At 37.0% G+C, this 20,661-nt stretch overlaps 1 protein-coding gene across 1 annotated transcript in view; it reads right to left on the bottom strand.

The window, feature by feature from the left end:
• Positions 1 to 20,661, bottom strand: part of LOC135239256 (AT-rich interactive domain-containing protein 3A-like) — a 55,725-nt gene that overhangs the window by 15,980 nt on the left and 19,084 nt on the right. Inside the window, exon 3 of the mRNA XM_064307801.1 lies at positions 2,848 to 2,920. Coding sequence (XP_064163871.1) covers positions 2,848 to 2,920 — 73 coding nt within the window. The remainder of the gene's footprint in view (positions 1 to 2,847; positions 2,921 to 20,661) is intronic.

The raw sequence follows: 20,661 nt of genomic DNA, 5'->3' as shown, positions 1-20,661 counted from the left end.
TTAGATCTTTAGATATATCAATGTGTATTTTGTCTAACAAAAGCATTTAGCTCAGCATCGCAGTTATCTTGAGGATTTTTTAAAGCCCTTTTAAAGAATTAAACTAAACAAAACTGTATTGCTTTGTAGAGGATACCTGGAAGATAGAGCATAGAGATGTAACTGTCTTTTGAGTACTTTTGAATGATCTGATTTCGTGAATGATTAAAACATTTTAAACATTTTAGCAGCTGTTTATGTAAATTACAAAAGCCATTGTTTGAGTGACAACTAAAATGGCCATAATGACACACTGGACTGGAAATTTATATCACCATATATGTTTTCACTGATAAAATGACAACTAATTTGTTCCAAGACATGTTTTCGCCATAGCAATAGGTTTCTTCCAAATGAAAACCATGATGCTTAAAACAAACGATCCCTCTCGTTTGTATTAAGGTCTGAGTCTGACTCATTACACAACGAAACCAGTACTGTCATACTGTACAACAAATGATTTGGGGAGGGATGGATAAGTATGTATTAACATTCCTTCTTATAGTCTGAGGGTAACAAAATGTCAGAGGTTATCTATTTCGAGTGCTTAGTCTATATAATGATCAGATCTTCAGAGGGTAAAATAGATACTGGATCCCTGGGATATCTCTGGAACGTGGCTGAGGGGTGGGGGTGTTGGCGCTGTTGCATTCACAAAGAGAAGAGCGGAGCAAGCTGGTTGCCTCCACAGAAGTAGCCATCAAATCACTTTCTGTGTGTTTCAAATGGACATTTTCAGCACAGTGTAATTACTGGCCTGATCACGTCCTAACTTATAGAGCTTACTTTGCTCTCAGGGAAAAGCCAGCAGGACGCCCCTCAGATTAGTGGGCATGTACTGTAGCTTATAGATAAGTTGATAAAATGTTACCAACAGAAATTTTACCCTAAATAACTTGGCCACCTACAACAAATACAATACAATGTATATAAGAGGTAGTACATTTGTTTACAACCTTCATTTTAGTTTGCTGTTGTGGACAAAATGCTGATGTGAAACTGAGAGGTTTCAGACATGGGCTACATGTTAGTACAAGCAAAGGCTGATGGAATTCCAATGACGCGGTCTTTGAAAAATTGCCACCAAACATCTGTTCTTTAGGCATCCTTGAATGAGTACACAATATCTATGTTCTTAAAAGAAAAAGGATACAAAATGAACACAAGAAAGATCATGAAGTAGTTTCAGCATTTCATTTTTTTCTGACAGTGGACCTACAGCACATCCTTTAAGAGCAGAGAAACAAAACAGCCAGTCATCCAGATAAGGATGACAGTAACATACAGCTCATTCTGGTCAGGTTACATCTGACTATCAGAAGCACTGGACACAAAATGTCACTAAGTCAGATGTGCCAGCATATCAAACTGAAAAGAGATCCAGGCAGTAATGACACAGAAAGAATTAGATGGCTTTCACAAAATTGTTCCAGTTACAGTCTGTAAGAGCCTGACAAGCAATGACTCACCAAGGGTTTATTCAACTGGATTAAGGAAAAGCAAGGCAAAAACCTTATAATCTCCAGCAAAACAGGCAGGCATTCCTGCCATTGATATCAAGGGGCGCCAATTCTTTTTCTCATACCTTCCTATTTTTAGCTACCAAAAAAAGCTAATTCCATGCTAAATGGAATCTGTGGGATTTGAATAGTGGGAGCATGAGAATTCTAAAACCCACCTTCTCTGTTTGCAGTGAATACTAAATCAACCTGTCAAGTAAGCACAAGTACTCCTGAACGTGAAACAATGATGAATAATATTTGAACAAAAACACATTCATTCAAACTTTTCTTTAATTGTTTTTACTTTTGTTCTTAATAAACATTCCTGTGAAAAACCAATGCGGGACTCATGAAACACGCACAGACCTTTCAGTCTGTAATCTGAGGATGGATGGCAATTGTTCATAAACTGAATGTATGTGACTGTTCATGTTAATTTTCAAAAACAAGCAACACCCTAACAATCCCATAAATGGCAGTCTGCCTTCAGGATCATGTGCAAATCAGCCATTCATCGCTCTACTCTGCGCAAACACATCTGCGCAGTCCCTGCAGACGTGTTCTCTCCCCAAGGCAGGATTAGCCAAGTAATCCAAAAGCAACAAATACGCCATTGCTAAATGTTGGGTTTGACTGTTTGCTCATGATCATTATCAATCATCATCATCATCATCATCAAGCACTTTTATTAATAAATGTATTTCATGCATTCCCAACAAGGCTATTATCATCAACTAAAACTAAGACAAAAACTCTGCGTGAAAAAAAGATATACACTAACCCTAAACTGAAATAAACATTAAATTGAGAGATTTTGAAAAAAATGAAAACTTAAGTAGAACTAGTAAAGTGCTCTTCAAACTCACTAAAACTATACTGAAATGTAAATCAAAAAGTGAAAAATTCAGATAGGTTAGCGAGGTCTGCCCTCCAATAGCTGTTTCCTCAGAACCTCTGGGCAATTATAAAACCAGGTCAAAACCTGGTATATGGCTGTTGCGGTCCAGCCAACAAACGCCAGAACTGTTATTTAGATATAACTGGGAGAAGTGGTGCCATTGCAGTATTAAAATCGCACCCTTTGAGACCGTTTGCTTGGCCTGTTTCATCTAAAAGTCTGTCTCTGATCATTCACACCTGCTTTATTGCTAATAAACACGACATGTGTGTAGCTACTAACTCTGGTTTGATAATTCACTGCATTTCTTGGGTTTCAAGCTTGCTCTTAGCCTTTTGTCAGCGATTGCCCACCCGAAAGCTATACCAAATTGCTAATAAAAATGATCTCAGCAAGGGGGATGCTCACCTCTTTTCTGCATAAAGCTGAAGAGATCATCCAGAAACTCCTTTCGCTTTTCATCATCATCCAGCTCATACAACTGAAAGAAAATACACAAAATTAATCTGTTTAGGACTTTAGGCTCTTTGGCTATAGCATTGGAATATAATTACACTAAAAATAGACAATTACAGTGAATCTTTTGCCAATGGCCCTTTTAAATTAATTTTTACAACTGAATACACTGGGGTTTCACACAGGCAAATCAAGGACTGGAAAGTCACACATTTAACGATGTGAATGTGAAGAGATTGCTGGTGGAACTCATTAGGACACTGGTGACATAATAAAATATGCTGTTCATAATAAGATCCTGTTGCTTTGGTTGAACCAGAAAATATACCTTATAGTTCCCTTGTAGACACAACAGATAAAGATTGCTATGAAGTGACATGATTGATGATGAATTTATATATTATAGCATGTGTGTGTGTGTGTGTGTGAGAGATGCAACTTGTCAGAAATAGCACTGCTAGACAGAAATGCATAAAGGATACCAACAACTGGTTGCAATAAGATATAATAAAGGTGTTTCATAGTCACGGTGCAGAGAAAGCTGTAAAAACTATAACACAGAATTCTGACATTTCACGTCCGGCTTTTTGAATTGTACTAGATCTTCTTTCCAGATACGCACCAACATTTTCAGTGGCATATCAGTTATCATTGCTGCGCCAATAGACGTGTCCCTGTGGAGAGAGACTGAGGCCTGTTTTTTTTTATTTTTTATGAGTGGCTGCTGGCTGAAAACACAGCACTCCCAATGAATATACGTTACTCAATGTTCACTTCCAATGAGTCACCCACCATGTTAACGGGTCACCTGATCAATACAGGAGAAACAGGGCGATGACCTTTGGAAATGCAGGGGCACGGGAAACGAGGTCCCAGAGATAATAACCAATCATTTAGCGGAGTATTAGCCGCCACCAATCCTACGGAGTCTCCCGGAGTCTTCAATTCCAGGGAAACGGAGGGCTGGAGTGGCTTGTGAGAACCGCGGACCGTGAAGCCATTTGCAGTGCTTAGCGTTTTGAAATGCGCAGTCCGCAATAGTCCGCACAGATAACTGGCTAACTGCACCACCCATGCATAATTACAGATACTATGATGAAACAGCATCTACTGACATGACAGAGACTGTTATGAGGGACCATACTTAAAAATAATATAAATGAATAAATAAATAAATAAATCCATTTCAGTTAGAAGAAATTTGGTTGATTTTATAATCATGTTATTTTAAAATGTTATTTAAAATAACATTTTCACCTACAGACTGTAGTTTTGGGCTGAAGAACATTAAACGAAACAAAAAAATACAATGTTTTACATCTTACAGAAAATTTCAGATTAATTGAGATGTACCACATCAAATATTTGAATAGACTGAGAAATTATTTACAGCCATTCTTTACTTCATTCACAGTAGAGAAAAAAGGACCACAGCAAAGCAAATGCATTTAAATAAGAAGTGTAGTAAAAAAGAAAAAAAAAGGTTTGGAAAATTAATTTCAATTCAATTCAATTCATTTAATTTTTTAAATAGATCACCAGAAGGAAACTCATTTGGTTTGCATGCCACAGAGAGCACACAAAATATATTAAAAACAAGCAAGCAATTTATTACTTCATACCTCAGTTTTACTGATTTTATGTGTTACTTCAGTTTTGTATTTCAACTGAAATTCAAGCAAATAGGTGGAAATAGATACATATGAGATAATGTTTTTAATTCATGCAGCTATACAGAACACCACATAAAAAGATGCACATTGTTTTCACCCTGTTTTCATTGTTGTTGTGATTACAATATGAGGCCAATGGCAAAGTGGTGAGAGGCACTGTACCCCCTGTTAAAATATTAGCTCATTCTGGAGCACTGCACACACATTCGGCAAACGTGTGATTCCTGTGCAGCTGTGTTCGTGCATGAAAACAAGAGAAACAACTAACTGCACCAAGCTCTAGATTAGTCCTCAGAGTAATTATGTGAGAGCCCATGAGATTATTCTATTCAATATCTGGTAAGTCCAGTGTACCACGCAGAAAGTAAAGACAGGAAGTAAAGCAACACTGATATCCGCGTTGATCCAGGAGCCATCATAAGGAGGCCAGGCGAGGAGTAATTAAGTCTTGCTTTTTACTCACATGTCACAATACCTTACACCTCACTGTCCTCTACAGGGATTAATTATTAACTAGAGGAAAAGTCACTGCATGGTTCCCTTATACATCCATCAAGGAAATTATCATACAATTTGGAATTTTATAGTGTTGCAATACCAAGTAAGAACAGACTACTGAATCAACGTCATTGATTTCAGCAGGTGTGGAAATATTATTCAGTGTACAGTGTCAGGTATATATAATATATCAATATTTTAGGCTAATTTATGTCTTGTGCACCAACTCTCAAATATCAGAGGTGACATAATGTCAGATGATGATTTAAAGTGAGCCAAAGTTCACCTACATGTAATGTACCATATTACAAACAAAAAGATCCTAATGTGCACAGTTGTTTTCATTTAACTATCGTGGTTTATTGCCACGTAGGTTCGTGAGGTAGCAGTAAAAGGTTGATAACGCAGATGTGGCCAAGCTTTCTGCAACAATGAAGACCTCGTTTTAAAAGTTCATTGGCTAAATAGCATCAACAGAGCATTGGCTGACTCGTGTTTGCAGGTCAATGGTACAATTAATGTCAGGGCGAGATACTGGTCATTGTGGTAATTTCTGTAGGAAACCTTGAAAAGTGTCTTGGTGTTAAACCTCTGTGCTATATAGGTATGGGGCATGTGAGCTAAATTGAAAGGCGTAAATTGGAGGATGGCAAACCTGCCATCCCAATGCCAGGTAAGGGGCACAAAGCCAAAGGGAGATTGAACTGCCATACCTCAGTGCTTCTAATTACTTTTTTCAAGTAAATATGAACTGGCTGACTGTCAGGCTTCTAAATGCTCCCACACTATAACAAAAAGTCACCCCCCTTTGACTCTACCTATAGCCTCATATGTGTACACACTCAACAGCATCTGAATGGTGGAAACAAGAAAGATGTCCAAAACATATACAGATTCATATGCATACACACATACATACATGTTGCGTGCAGATATGCCCAGACACAAAACGTATCGTTTCTCAAAACTGAACGGACAGAGTTTCAGTGGAATGCTCTCATGTTCACCTAATGAGTAATTTACAGGATTAAAAGGGGCTGACCTAGTCTAGTCTAATGGTTAGGGTGACAGTGCGTTTTAACTTCAGGGCACTTTTACCTGGCCTGCTTCACAGCACTGAGATGTTAAAAGGGACGTGACCGCCACCGACGACTAAGGAAATTCTTAGCATTCAGTCATTCATGGCCTCTGTGACCTTGGGTGTGTAACTCCCTTCACTAATATTGAGTTTCTAATAACCAAACTATTCCATAGGAAATAAACATCATTTAATGAAAGGGTAAACACTGTTCTTAAAATTTAGTGTACTTTTTTGGGAATTTACACTCCATGAATGTGAACAGCCTCAAGCTTATTTAAATTTAGCTCCTTCAAAACCTGCATGTTATGCGGGCAAAATCAATATATATTTTAAAGATATTAATGATATTGCTTGAAACTGTGCAGTTTCAGAGGAGAATAGTTTTCAAAAATGTCTTTTATTATACAAAAATGCACTATTCTTTACTATATAAAATGTAGTATAAATAGTACCTAAAACACCATGTATTCTGATATGTCTACCATAAGAGTGTAAAAAGATATTTCCTATCATGTTTTCTTTTTATTAAGACAAGAGAAGCACACACAAACTGTTCTACGAAGCTCATGTCTGTATATGTTTTTTACAAAACCACAGAGGAAATTCATTATTAGCTTTTAATTACATTTTGTAAATTTCACAGAAACAATTATAATAATTTATACACAGACAGGAATATATTTGCTACCTGATGAATGCCATCTTTAAATTTTATTTTTAACACCACTAAAGAACAGTATGGCTCTAATAAACCCACTGTTGTCAAATTATTGTCATTATCAACACACTAAATGCATACCAGTAGTGACCAATGACACTACTGGTATGACAACATATGTGAAATATTTTTCATTTCTTACCCCTCTACATTTCTGGCATTATGAAAGACACAAATATAAGCAAGAAAATCAGGAGAATTCTTTAAGCAACATAATTGACTACACAAATTACAATGTTTCTAGTATGGTAAAAATCAGGGCTTGCGCATAGTTTCAAAGCTGTCAAAGTTGCCAAATCTCATCAGTATATAAGTACCAAAACCCATAATGACCTGAGAAATAGGAGCCCTTCAAATCCCATTGAAATGAATGTTTTAAAGGCTGACAGTTGCATACGGTTTCATACTGTTCCAGCCTGTGTTACTGTAGGAGTGGGTGGTCTTGTTACGAATAACATTTGAAAAAGAAAGATAAGCTACATTGTAAGTATATTCAGAGTTGTATGAAAACCCTGGATAAGTGCAATGACTCAGGTTCAATGTCAGTTTACGTACTGTTCTTTTATCTTTAGCTTTCCATAGCATGTAGAGCTTGCACGATACAAGCAGTTGGCTGGAATCTGCACATGCAGAGCTGGATACACAAGATATCTACATGGTTAGTCAGTTAGGCAACCAAAGGAGCTCACGTAAACACTGTAGATACAGAAGATAGAGGCTGTTTTGTGGCATTCTGTAGTGCAGCTTGCCAAATTGTTTCAAAATGTCACGCCCGACCTCTTTTTCAAAAAAAGAATGGCAACATTACCTTTCTTTACATCAGATGTTTTCAGTTTGTTTTACATGTAAACTTGCATGCCATTTTGAGATTAGGTCACATTTAAATGACCTACTTATCTGTTTACAATATATTGTGTTTGACTAATGACGTCAATAACTTTCACCTAAAGCCTTTCAATTTATAGATATCAGTCCATTGCGTCTCATCTCCACTGTGAACTCCTTTGGTTGCTTCCCTGCATCATTGCTCCATCGGCTAAGCAGCCCGCTACCACGCCTCACAGAATGGAATTTTTGCCATACCATTTTTTTTTTCCAGTCTGAAGGATCCCCATGTCAGATTAGTCCTACAACATGTTTGGCACTGTGAGCATTTCGCAGCCCGCTGAGGCTCCTGAGACTGCCCCAGGAGCAGGAGAGAGAGAGAGAGAGAGCGCAGGGGGCCAGGAGTTCATTAGCCAATGGCGCGTCTCTTGGCCCAGCGCCAGCTACCCCCTTTTCCCCACGCTGAGCTGTCCTCTGAAACGTGCCGCATTACTGTAATGAGATGTGCAGCTTCACAACCGCTAAGCCTTGTCCCCCTTGACGGAATGCTTTTCTCCATGGGATTTGCCAGGTACTTGAGTTGATAGTGAGAATCAAGTGGCAAGTGAGCTGACAGAGGGAGAGTTATGGGTTTTTTTTTTATTTTATTTTTTTACACATACAGTGTGGCTGAAGCTTCCCTTATCTCTTCAGTCAAGCAGCAGTAAAAGAAAAATCTTGTTGCGCTGTTGTAAGAGATGGAGAGACTTCACCAGTTCATCTCATCAAATCATATGATGCGCATCCTGCCTAGGTGTCATGCCTGCAGGCCACCACAGTAAGAAAAAAAAGCTGGCTGGAAGGAGGACATGAACACGACTGTGTTCAAGCCAATTGGTGGATTATATTGCAGCAATAACACATGCCTATGAATAACGATGAGGATAAAATAGACACATATCAATCTGATAATCATGTCGGCTGCTTGTGGGATGCATTATTCAACACGCAATGCCTTGTGACTTATTTTCTAGTATATCCATATCTTGTTTTGTTCCTTGCTCAGCTAGCATGCCCTAAAATGTGATTATGACTAAATTACAATTATATGAAACAAAACTAAATTATGCCAATTTTAAATGGTGTTCACTATTACAACAATATAAGATTATTTTAATAATTAATATTATTAATATTATTTTTAAAATATAAGATTTTTTTTGGCTTCATCTGAAAAACCTTTTGACTTGTATGACAAAAAAGAAAAATAAAATACAACAAATACTCTCTTTTTAGAACATATAAAACTGTTTAAAACAACAAAGAATATTTATTTAATTGCATATTTAGACAAATGTTTACATGTAAAATATGAATAAATGAGCCTCTCTATTTGGGAACATAATTCTTTAACCAAAACATGCAGCAGAGCACATTAATTTATGATTAAATGCATAAATTTATTATTGATTTGTCCATGCCTGTTATTTTCCCATATTTACACAAAACAACAGAATGAGCTGCAAATGCACATTCACATGAGAAAGACACGCCAGAATGTAGACCTTGTACTAGATTCTCACAACTCAAGATAAATAATCCTATAATGTCTGGTGTGAGTCGGGTTAATGACACTGAGAATAAAGCCTACTTGAACTGCCCAGCCACATCGTGGATGAAAGGCAAAAGAAATCAGATGACCATAATTCATTCCGGGCTTCCCAGACTTTTTCCTCCATCATATAGCCATTCTTCACCATAAGGATGCAACTGAAAAATTACCTTTAATCACTACAGATTAAACCCTAAAAACATACAATGCAGGGACACTGCATGAAATGCGTATTCTAAACAAACACTATTGTGTTTGTTTAGGATATTAGAGCTTGCTTAGGATATTGGTTTAATGTAAACTATTTTGTTCTTGCTGAGGTACAATGTTAAATAAATATTCACTCTGGCCTGAGCTTCATTGACAAAGTTATGTAGACAGACCTGTCTTCACAAATATACTTTTCTACAGTAGCTTTAAGCTTCATACCACAACAACACTTCTAACTTTCAATTGGCCAGCCCTAAAACATCTAAATTCAGTGACAAATATTTAAAAAGTATAAGATACATTTTAGATATTCAAATATTTCAAATATTAAAAAGGTATTAGTCCAATGCAACTGAAAAATGACCTTTAATCACTACAGATTAAACCCTAAAAAACATAAAATTTTGGCTGACAAGATATGTGGTTCTGGACCAACCGTAAATATTATCTAAATTTGTTAGGTTGCAGGGACATTATCTGCATGAAATGTGTATTCTAAACAAACACTATAGTGTTTGTTTAGGATATTAGTGTTTGCTTAGGATATTGGTTTAATGTACACCATTTTGTTCTTGCTGAGGTACAATGTTAAATAAATATTCACTCTGGCCTGAGCTTCATTTACAAAGTTATGTAGACAGACCTGTTTTCACAAATATACTTTTCTACAGTAGCTTTAAGCTTCATACCACAACAACACTTCTAACTTTCAACTGACCAGCCCTAAAACATCTAAATTCAGTGAAAAATATTTAAAAAGTATAAGATACATTTTAGATATTCAAATATTTAAAAGGTATTAGTCCACAAATTATTTTTGGGAACAACTCAGGGCATTCATTACAGAGATTAATTAATGTAAGTATAAGATGTAATAGTATTACTTTACAGCATATATTGGCAATGCCAAATGTAATTCCAAGAAGAAAATTAAATAATCTAAGCTAAATCGATCTGTGTCATTATTAACTATGGAATACGAGCATTAAATAATTGAGGATTTTTGAGAAATTATATATTTTGGTGAATTCAGCTTTTTATACATGCATTCCATCAATAATGTTGGTGGCCCTAAACAAAAATGCTAACCTTGAATTGTGTGGCCCTGCACTAAAACATGCCTCTTTTAAATGCCTCTCATTTAGAACAAACCCCTGATGAACTGTTAATCACAGCATTTATTCCACCATTTATATCAAGTATTTGTGAGATACCCAAAGAACCCCTAAAAGATACACTGGCATACGTACTGTAGCACACATGGATGACTATCTGTTTTTCTTTTTGTTGATTTCCTAGCGAAATGAAATATATTTGCACTTTTTCCAATGAAAGTAATGAAACTCCGTTATAGAAGGACTATACAAATGACTGATACATTAACATTAACAGACCGCACAAGATTAATACAAAGTTTAGAAGAAATCTGAAAACTTTGTTTCAATCAATTGAATCACAGAAACAAAACGAGCCAACAGACACCCAAACACAGATAATTACTGCACTGACGCTGCTGCGTCTGTTAGACTCACAGGGCCCGTGGTTCTTTGGGATTTGCAAGCATCCACAGGAGAATGTCCCTCTTTCAGGCTTCTCAGTGGTGAGATCATGGCCCTTATATGTAAGCCTATTGGTAGACTATAGGCCTCTACAGTGGCCTTCAGACATCTGGATCCTGTCACTGGCACTTCATTTCTCCCGCCCAGAGTGGAGATTTGTGAGGCTCACGCAGAATGCGTGTTTCATTAAGAGTGAATGGCTGAGCGAGGAGCACATGCTATGTGGAGCATTGCGGCATTCAGCATAACAGAAGAGGCCCAGCTTGTAAACAATCAGACGCTTTTTCCCTGCCAGTTCATAATACTCAATAAACTACTGTGCACCACCAGGGATGTTAATATTTTATAGGTTTCAAAGACTCATAAGCATTGACCATCATCAATACCTTCTTACTTCCTCAAACAAAATGCCCAAAAAAAGTGAAACCTGTTTTCAGTGTTTTGATTTTATGCTTCCGTGACTCTTTTGTGAGTTATTTAATCCAGTGTCCTTGCCCAGCTTTTCAGGTTTTGCAGGAATTTGTGCACTTTTCTAAACTCTAAAGGTCAAGTTGCAAAACAAATGCAATCCTTTTTTTTTTACATAATAACATAATTGCTTTGCTAGTCGCTGTAAATATTTACACAAAGGTTCAGAATCATCATGGGCTTTATGAAGTAGCACACAATGCAATATTTTAAGTGGGACGATGCTGCACTGCACCAACATCCTCCTGAGGGTACTTCAAATACAAGGGCCTTGCTCATAAGCTTACAGACTAGACATTCTTAGGATGGAATATTCATCGGTCTGTTAACCTCAGTGTTTAGGAAATAAGGTTTAATGTAAAAAGTTAATTCCTTTGCCATAATAATACAAATAAAAAATGAAACCAAACGGTATAAACACTGGTGACACAGACATATGGCGCAGATACACATACCGAAGGTCCAGGTCCCCTAATTACCCTCTCTTCTTGTGGGATTATTTATAAAAGCTGAAATATGACCCTGGCCTGCTGATTGCATGAGTCTAGGAAACAAACTAAGATCCCACCTATAACTATGACAACCACACTGTAGATCCCAGCTCTACAGACACCTTCGGAGACTGTAACAAGAACCCTTAGCAACTAATCCACTTCAAATGATTAACTAACAGACGCTTTAGTTACTCAGAACAGTGTGAACTCAAGAAACTGTTAATTATTGTCACTTCTGCTAAGCCTCTGCTATTAAGAAGTTGCCTATAGTTGCATTTCTGTTAATTAATTGGCACAAGTTATGCCCTGTCCTAGTTTGGTAATACATTCCCACAAGTCATGTCACTTAAGAAAAAAATAATTCTAAATCATTTCTGAACATGGGAATGTCCATCAGGTTGGGATGATGTTTGTTATAGTTCAACATAATTAGTATCCATAAATTAGAAGAATGCGATAGCCAGACCACAGTCATGAAACTTAATGGAATTTTTTGAATTATTAGGGAATAGAGACTGTACTGTAAATACACTTAAATGTGCGTAAAAGTCTGTATGTTAAAAGTACATATCATTTTTATATTCATAACAGTCCTTAAATCTCAAAGAAGGCACATCCATATATAACAGCTTATTATCAGTGTGCTGACAAGATCCATAAAAACAAACTATTACTGACATCAAATTAATTATGCAGTATAACATGATAACTAATGACTATACAAATCGATTTTACCACTGCAGTTAATTTATCTGGGCTGTTCGCCTGACTTAGTAGGTAAGGGCAACCTTTCAACAGGTTGACCTGGTTACATTAAAAGATAAACTAAATGCTTAAATAAATAAGCTAACCTTTGGTGAGGAGCCAGGTCAGATCCAAGTTTAGATCCAAGCACATGCAAAAAAGAAAGAAAAAGGAATAGAAATCTTCTTAAACATTTAAATACCTACTTTCTGTGTTTATGTCATTTGTATTATTTATATTTACCAACTTTTCACATCTAAGATTGAACTGGTTTATCTTGGGAAATTGGAATAAGAATAATTTTATTAAAATGTTATAGTAAACACAGTACAGTCACTATCCTGTTACATTCAGGGGGATAATCTTCCAGATAATGACATCTTTGAGAGATTAGTAACTGCTCAGATTTCATTGATGTCAGCCATTTTCAACATAAAAGTCAATTTATGTGCATTAGGCTGGTAATGTCCTAAAGGGGACCTAGAGAGAGACTGTTCTGTAGTCAGGATGATCCAGCTCAGCTGCTACAGAATTTCAAGGAGTGCAGCAAGGAGATGATGTGTGGCAACATATCCATATAAATGTCAAAGCATGACCTAGAAATAAACTTTTTAAACCTTTTGAAAATGGTAAACTGACTAGAGTAACACTAACCATATCACATTAAGTAATACAACGGAGCCAAATAAGTGACATGACCTTTCTGCACTCTGTTTGCTTAAATAGATTACCAATATCATGGCAAACATCACTTATTCCATTTTAATGTTTCATCTTGTGAAAAAATATATTGCAAAAATGCAAAAGAACTAGGGGTTTTGTGTGTCTCTCCATGGATGCTCTCTTCATAATGTATCTATAATATCAGATATTTACAGCAATAAGAGGGATTAAAAATTGATCAAATTCACAGAAACAAGGCACTGTCCAATAAGACAAAGCTTAACATGGGTTAAAGTGCAGATTTCAGTTAGCATTGTTTGCTATGATAATACTTCTCACGCACATTCGTTTTAGCAACAGAATGCCAGTCAGAAAGGCCATTATAGCACAAGAATGGAAAGCTATAACAGCTACAGACAGTGCAGATCATTTCCCCTACAGTAGGCCCAGAGGTTCTAATGAGTCCACTGAGGATTCCTCTTCTAGGAGTTGAGATCGCTCACTGCTTTAACACCTTTGTCATTTCAGCAAATTACCTCTTGATATGTGTGAAACCATGACTGTGGCTCATAATCCAACAGGACCATTATACAAATGAGGAAGTGGTCTGGAAGATGATGCTATAGAACGATTCTTGAATCATTTTTGCAGCTATTGATAAGGGCGTTGCCTGGTGTAAATTTAATCCACTTCATGTTGGGGCATTATTACACTGGCAACATTTTTCTTTTTTTGGATCAAGTTGGTCTGTGTGAACCATTGTAATTCTTTTAAAAGTTAAACTACTAGTGTAAACAGGAAGAGTTTTATGGCTTGAACGCAAGCACATTTAACACAAATTGTGAACCTCTGCACCCCACATGGAACAGAACAGATTTGGCGTGAGGGGATACAATGACTTCATTGGTTGAAATAATGTGTTTATGAATGTCACTGTGCTATAGAGAACACACTACCCAAATAGCACTGCAAATTCACTTCAAATATTTTTTTAAATTTCAGTGTTTAACAATACTACTGTGTGTGACTATAATAACATTTATAGACTATGAATATGGCTCATCTATGCAATTAAAATCAGAGTATAAGCCTGGAAATGAATTAACAATATTATGCCTCAACATATACAATAATAATTCTCAGCATACATATAAAGTACTTATTTAATCTCGAAGTGCTCCTGAAATGCCACTAAGCACAAGTAAAGGAAAGAAAAAGGCCAGACTGTGACAGTCTCCTTTTATAAATGCCAGTCATTAACTCAGGCTACATCATCACTGCTCAATCACCTCACAACTCTTCCACCGGGCAGCCAGTGACGAAACAGGTCATGTTTATTTAATGTTTAACAATGACCGAGCCGTTGGTTTGGAGCCATTAATTTAAAATGTTCAAATGACTCACTTGTCAGAATTGAATGCAATAAACTGCTGCCAGGCATACATAGTGACACATAAACTGAAAGGAAAGACTGTCTGATAGTACACTTCCTTTGTTTTATATATGGGCATAAAACATAACACATAAAACTGGCATAACATTTTTAAAACACATCAAGGCTGCAATTTATTATTTTAGTTGTTACTTGGTAAAAATGGTCAGTTAGTAACTGCCCCAGAGTTAGCTTGATAGCTAAATTTCATCTGTAGTCCCATGGCAGGTAAAAAGCAGGCAGATGTAAAAAAAAATGTACAAGCAGCAATCTGCAATAAGAATAAAAATGTAAGTGTACATCAATACACTCTAACAGAAAACAATATGGGAACATTCCTAGTAACTTTGAGTGAAAAACATAATACATCTGAAAGGGGGGATTTGTTTTAAATATCAGAACACATACAGTAAGAGCTCAGAGATTGTTTCATGAATATCTGATCTAACGCAGTGAACAGGGTGATTTTCAGTATGTTTAATACATATAGTGTCCTACAGAGCTGCTATAACATTTTCACAAATACTAATATACTATGTGTGGTTTCAAAAGATACATAGTTATGCTCATGAGCTATGGTGGTTACTAAGGTACATTTGAGCATGCAACAGTTCACAGAATATACACAAATGCTGTTTTTATTGCAAAGTATGCACTAGTTGTAGGAAGTTTGTTGCTGCCAGTTAGTTTTAATGCAGAGGCTGGAGCACAAGCATTATGTTCATTTAGGACTAAATTACACTGCTACAATTGTGCAAGTGTAAAAGTTCTAACATTATGGCAGTAGAATTAAATGAACACCCAACCATGCACAAGTCCCAGACAATCCACTTTGTTAGAGCAGTTAACATGTGCATGATGTTTTTTGGGCTTGTGTGTCCACACAACCAGCAGACATCCAACGGAACTAACACCACCTGTATTCAATCAATATTTTCCCTTAAAAACGCAACCATTACACGTCCTCTTCAAAAACTCGGTGAGTTTGGTGAAAAAAATTCTCAATGTTAATTTGTTAGTCAAAGTGAAGGACAAATGTTCATGGAATCCTAGCCTTAGTCAAAAAATAAAAGGTTAGCCCACATGGTTAGCCATTAAAGCTTAAAGCCAGGGACACCAAGGCTGATTAGCCAACTTCAAAGCCCTCCAAACATGTACATATTTGCTGGCTGTCCCATAAGTGTTGATTTTTGACTATCTATCTAAAAACTGACTCGCATTAATGCATTGCACACTATTCAACTTACATTAGCATGAACCTCACAGTGTATGCGACTGCATAAGGCTTTATTTTTATGTAATTCTTCATATAACCACAATTGGATTTTGTCAATGCAATGATTTCTATTTCAAATTTAAAGTATGGTCTCCTGTTCCACAATCATATCTACAGTATTGTGTTCATTGCGTGGGCTCAAAATAGTATACATTTTTTTTGTACATGTTTTCAGTGCAAAGACTGAAATAAAATGTGTACAAAAGTCCTGTCCCACATGCTTGGTTGCTCCTTAGTAAATACATTTGACCATCACGCCCATCCTGTGTTGGAGATCCATACACATTTGTGACCATGTAACAACACTGAACACTGACACCTGAGCAAACCAATCATAGAGTTTACCCACCCGAAAACCTGATTCTCATTTGCTGGGTCACACTGACAACACACTGCCTATGGCCACATATGTAATGGCCATATAACGTAATTAGGGTCAATTAATGCATCTTCGTCACACCAGAACATACAGCTCTGTATTATTATAGAGTACATAAAATATGAGAATATAAAACTATATTTTAAATACAAAAGTGTAGCAGATAATAGATAATAGAAGTGAAGATTTTTAAACTGCAGCCAAAGATCAAATTCACAGTGCATGCAGTCCAGCACACCTTCTGCATAATGTGCAGGTACAGAGTGCCAGAGTGTGTGTTTTTATCATTTTATTAAGAGTGAAAAGTAATACCTAAATACAATTGTAATTGGGTGTAAAAAAAAAAAAGGCTACACAACATATCTTGCCTATAGTTTTGTGGTCATTCAAAACCATGCAGTGAAATTGTAAGAACAGAATGGTAGCACCTTGGTATTACTCTGTGGCTGCACAGTCCAGCGGCCTCTCATCCTTATGCTGAATTTGACTCCTATGCCTGTGTGTTTGAACGTGCTTTCACTGGGCCTTATTAAAGCAAAATAAACAAGTGCAATGGACTGCAAGCCCCCAGCACCACTCACATCAGCTCTCAAGATGGAGTCCAGATAATGGAAGTATTGTTCCTCACCGAGACAAACTAAAGTAACAATCAGATGGAGATGTATTTGGATCTTCCTGGTCTGACAGGTCATGGCAGCATTGTCACACAATTAAGGAACTCTACAGTCAAACTGTTTCAGTCATCGGCAGCCAAGTTGTCTGCTCTTCCCTTTGCCAATGACAGGATAATACTTTTTTTTTTTTTAAACAAGCTGAAAAAGCAGGAACTTTCTGGAATAGTGACCATTGAAATCTAGCTAACCCTAATTGTCTGTATGGTATCTGTGCAGCACCAGAAATAGAAGCCTCTCTATGGAAAAAGACAATTTGGGCACTTTTATTATTGTATAATACATACATTGTACAAGTTAGATCGTTTTTGTATACACTTGTAAATGAGACTTAGGGAAATGAGACTGAGGCAACCACAAAACATTATTAAAGAAAGGAGCCTGTAGACTTTTTTTTAACCTACATTCAAATCAAACAGCGACTTCATTGTTAGAGCCCAGGGAAGTGGCTCTTGCAAATCATAAGCCAAATAATTGAGAGGGGGCACAGAAAGGAAATCTGTGGGACATTAGGACCCCACATCACAAGGGGCTCAGACACACCATATTTCACACCATATACAGTGCATACTAAAAATGACATACTGACAGTACAGTGTGTCCACGTGTCACTCAGTTATGGCTTTTTAATGTGACCACATTAAAAGCATTATATACATTGGGATAGTTATTATACAAAATTACCAAAAATAGCGCTTACATGAGGTGTAAATGAACCTTGCTGGTCACAACAGAAGGTCCCTGCTTGTGTCACAGTTTACACTTTGACAGTAAAAGCTAACGAGGCCAGAAAATGCTGTAGTACAGCATAGTCTTTGCTCCATAGCTAAGCAACAATTTACACTAGCGATACAGTAGCATTCGTATGTACCACTGTTTAGCATTATAACCTTTCCACTTTCTGGTAGGATTTTGCAAGAATTCTACAAACCTCTTACCCTGTGACTGCAACAACACTAATTAGTACACAGGCCTCGACTGGATTGACAATGCACATCCTGGTGAAACTAATCAATTACATGACACTCTTACTTTGGCCTGTTTTAGCGATGTTCACCAGCTGATACCAAGGGCTTTGGGGGAAAAACAACCATTGTTTGTTATTATAATTCCTGTTTTTTTTTTCTTGTTTTCTACTGGCTCTTTCAACTAATCAGTTTCAGTTTCCGTTTTTGTGCACAAATTAGCCTGGTTTAGAAAAGAATCTGTATCCTGATTGTTCAGCAACCTTCTCTTGTACCTCATAATTTATAAATGCATTTCAGGCCTCAGGAACAATGTTCCAAAATTACAATATAAACCTGCTTGTCTTCATTTATTTGCTTACTTCCATGGTGTCATAAAGAGTCTAAAGAGAGTCTTCAGGGCATGGGCAGGTAGGGGTCGTAACCTTATGAAAAGGCCTATAAATGTGTGCTTTATAATTATAAAACTACAGGGCCTTTGCCACTCCTCAGTGTCTTCCCTATAACAAAGACTTTTGGGACTCAACACTTGAGCTGCAGAAAAGGATGCAATTCACCTTAAGCTCCTTTTAAATAATGCAAGTCCTGGGGTAAGTGTCACAGAAAATCTGTGTACAGTTATACTCAAATTATACAATAAATACACACAAAACAACAAATAAAAATAACATACTTTGTGATTCTTCAATAATGCAATTGCTATGTTATTTCTCACTTTAAAGATGAGTAATGCAGGAAGAGATTCCTTCCTGATTTTCAAAATGACAACAGTATCAAAACAAAACTTTTGCCCGTAAAAATGCATAAGTAATAAGATGTCCCTCATTGTGGGGGGTCTGTGGCAGAAAGTGGATCCATTTCTGGATCAGTGTTCACAGCCATGTCAAAGCACATCTGCTGGCCCCTAACACTGTGGAATAAGGATATTAATGGAAGGTGGAGGAGGCAGAAAGTCAATATGTAGATTTGTTGAAGTTAACCTTCCTGACCTGGCAGTTCCTTCAATCTGTCAACTAAGCCCCTCCAGTACACTGAACACTGAGCAGCAAGACAGGTCAGGACAGGACAAGGAGTAGGGTTGGGGTTTCCTGGGGTTTTCTTGGAATTCTCCCCCATCCTAAGTGGCCCTGGGCATTGATGCACTGACAAGGATGTTTGCAAACCCGCTTTCCCTGGTACCAGAAATCTAGCACCCCCAAAGAATAACCACCACATTATTTTAAATGAGAAATTATCAGCGTTCTTACACCTCGCTGCTATTCACATGAAGGAATTTTGCTCCTGTGTTGGTAGCAGTATACTGTGCAAGCCAGCTGGACCCAGACCAATTGAGCACTGCCAGATCAACAGGCTACAAGTGTGAGTGAGCACCTTTCAAAAAATCACACACTGGGAAAAAAAAATACATGGGACTCGTAATTCAAAAGCAGGCAGTGCAACTTCCGAACTGCTTCTTACATAAATATTTGCAGCTGAGAGTTGTGCACGTTGCAGGTTGAAGTGCCTGCTGTCCAACATACCTCCCCAGGGTGGACAATAGCACATATCTACGTATCTCTTCAAGATGCCTAAATTGCTACCATGCCAAGTTTGAGTGTGTATTTTGAGAAAGATATCTCAAGCATGCTAAAGTGATCTTATGCAAGCTGTGTTAGCTGTGTTTAATGGGGGTTTAACATTTGGATCATATTACCATGGACCTTTCAGAGTCAGTATTTTTATTTTAACTCAATACATGATATCTGCTTTCACTTTAATGTTTACACACATTTAAAATATTTGATAAATTAAAGGGAGTTTACTTTCCCTCGTATAAATGATTAAATATACATTATGTTCATTGTTAAAAAATGTTTTGTTGACACTGAGAGGTGCTGCACATTGAATAGCATTTACAAAGGTGGTCATTCATTGAATTACTCTTTCAATTTTTTAATTTCAATTCAAATGGCACACTTTTGTTTTGTTTAAACAGTACTAATTTATGAAACACTTATTAAATAATATATAATGTATGTAGAATTCCTGAACTGAATATTTTTCTTTCCATAAGCGGCTTTCCTTTTCATTGTTTGTTCTCAGTGAGAAATCAAGATGGTCATTTTTGTACATAAGTCCTAGCCTCATATATCTGTGAAGGCAACCACAACAGACCACATGACAATATGACATTAATATGTCAACCGTCAGCTGCATGCACCAGCAAGTTTATTCTATAATCCTCTGGTTTTCAATCCTTCTCATTAAAAATTAACACATACAATGAAAAGGTCAGCCATCTACCCTATGGCCATTAGAATTATCAGCCTCAAAAAGCAAGCATGAATATGAATTGTACTTCTTCCACTGGCTAGGTGTGTGTCCTATGAGTGAAAGGTACCTTCTAACAAAGCCAAAAATAAGACAGTGCCTATACCTACTCACCGCTTGGATAAGAATAGCATTAAAAAAGAGCTTCCACAGTGTTGTGTGTGGGTTCTGATTCCCCTGAAAGGCCCGATAGGAGGCGGCTCATGACA

Source organism: Anguilla rostrata, chromosome 14, assembly GCF_018555375.3.
Source record: "Anguilla rostrata isolate EN2019 chromosome 14, ASM1855537v3, whole genome shotgun sequence".
Lineage (NCBI taxonomy): Eukaryota > Metazoa > Chordata > Actinopteri > Anguilliformes > Anguillidae > Anguilla > Anguilla rostrata.
Note: the sequence above shows the minus strand (reverse complement) of the source record. Positions and strands in the feature narration are given on the sequence as shown.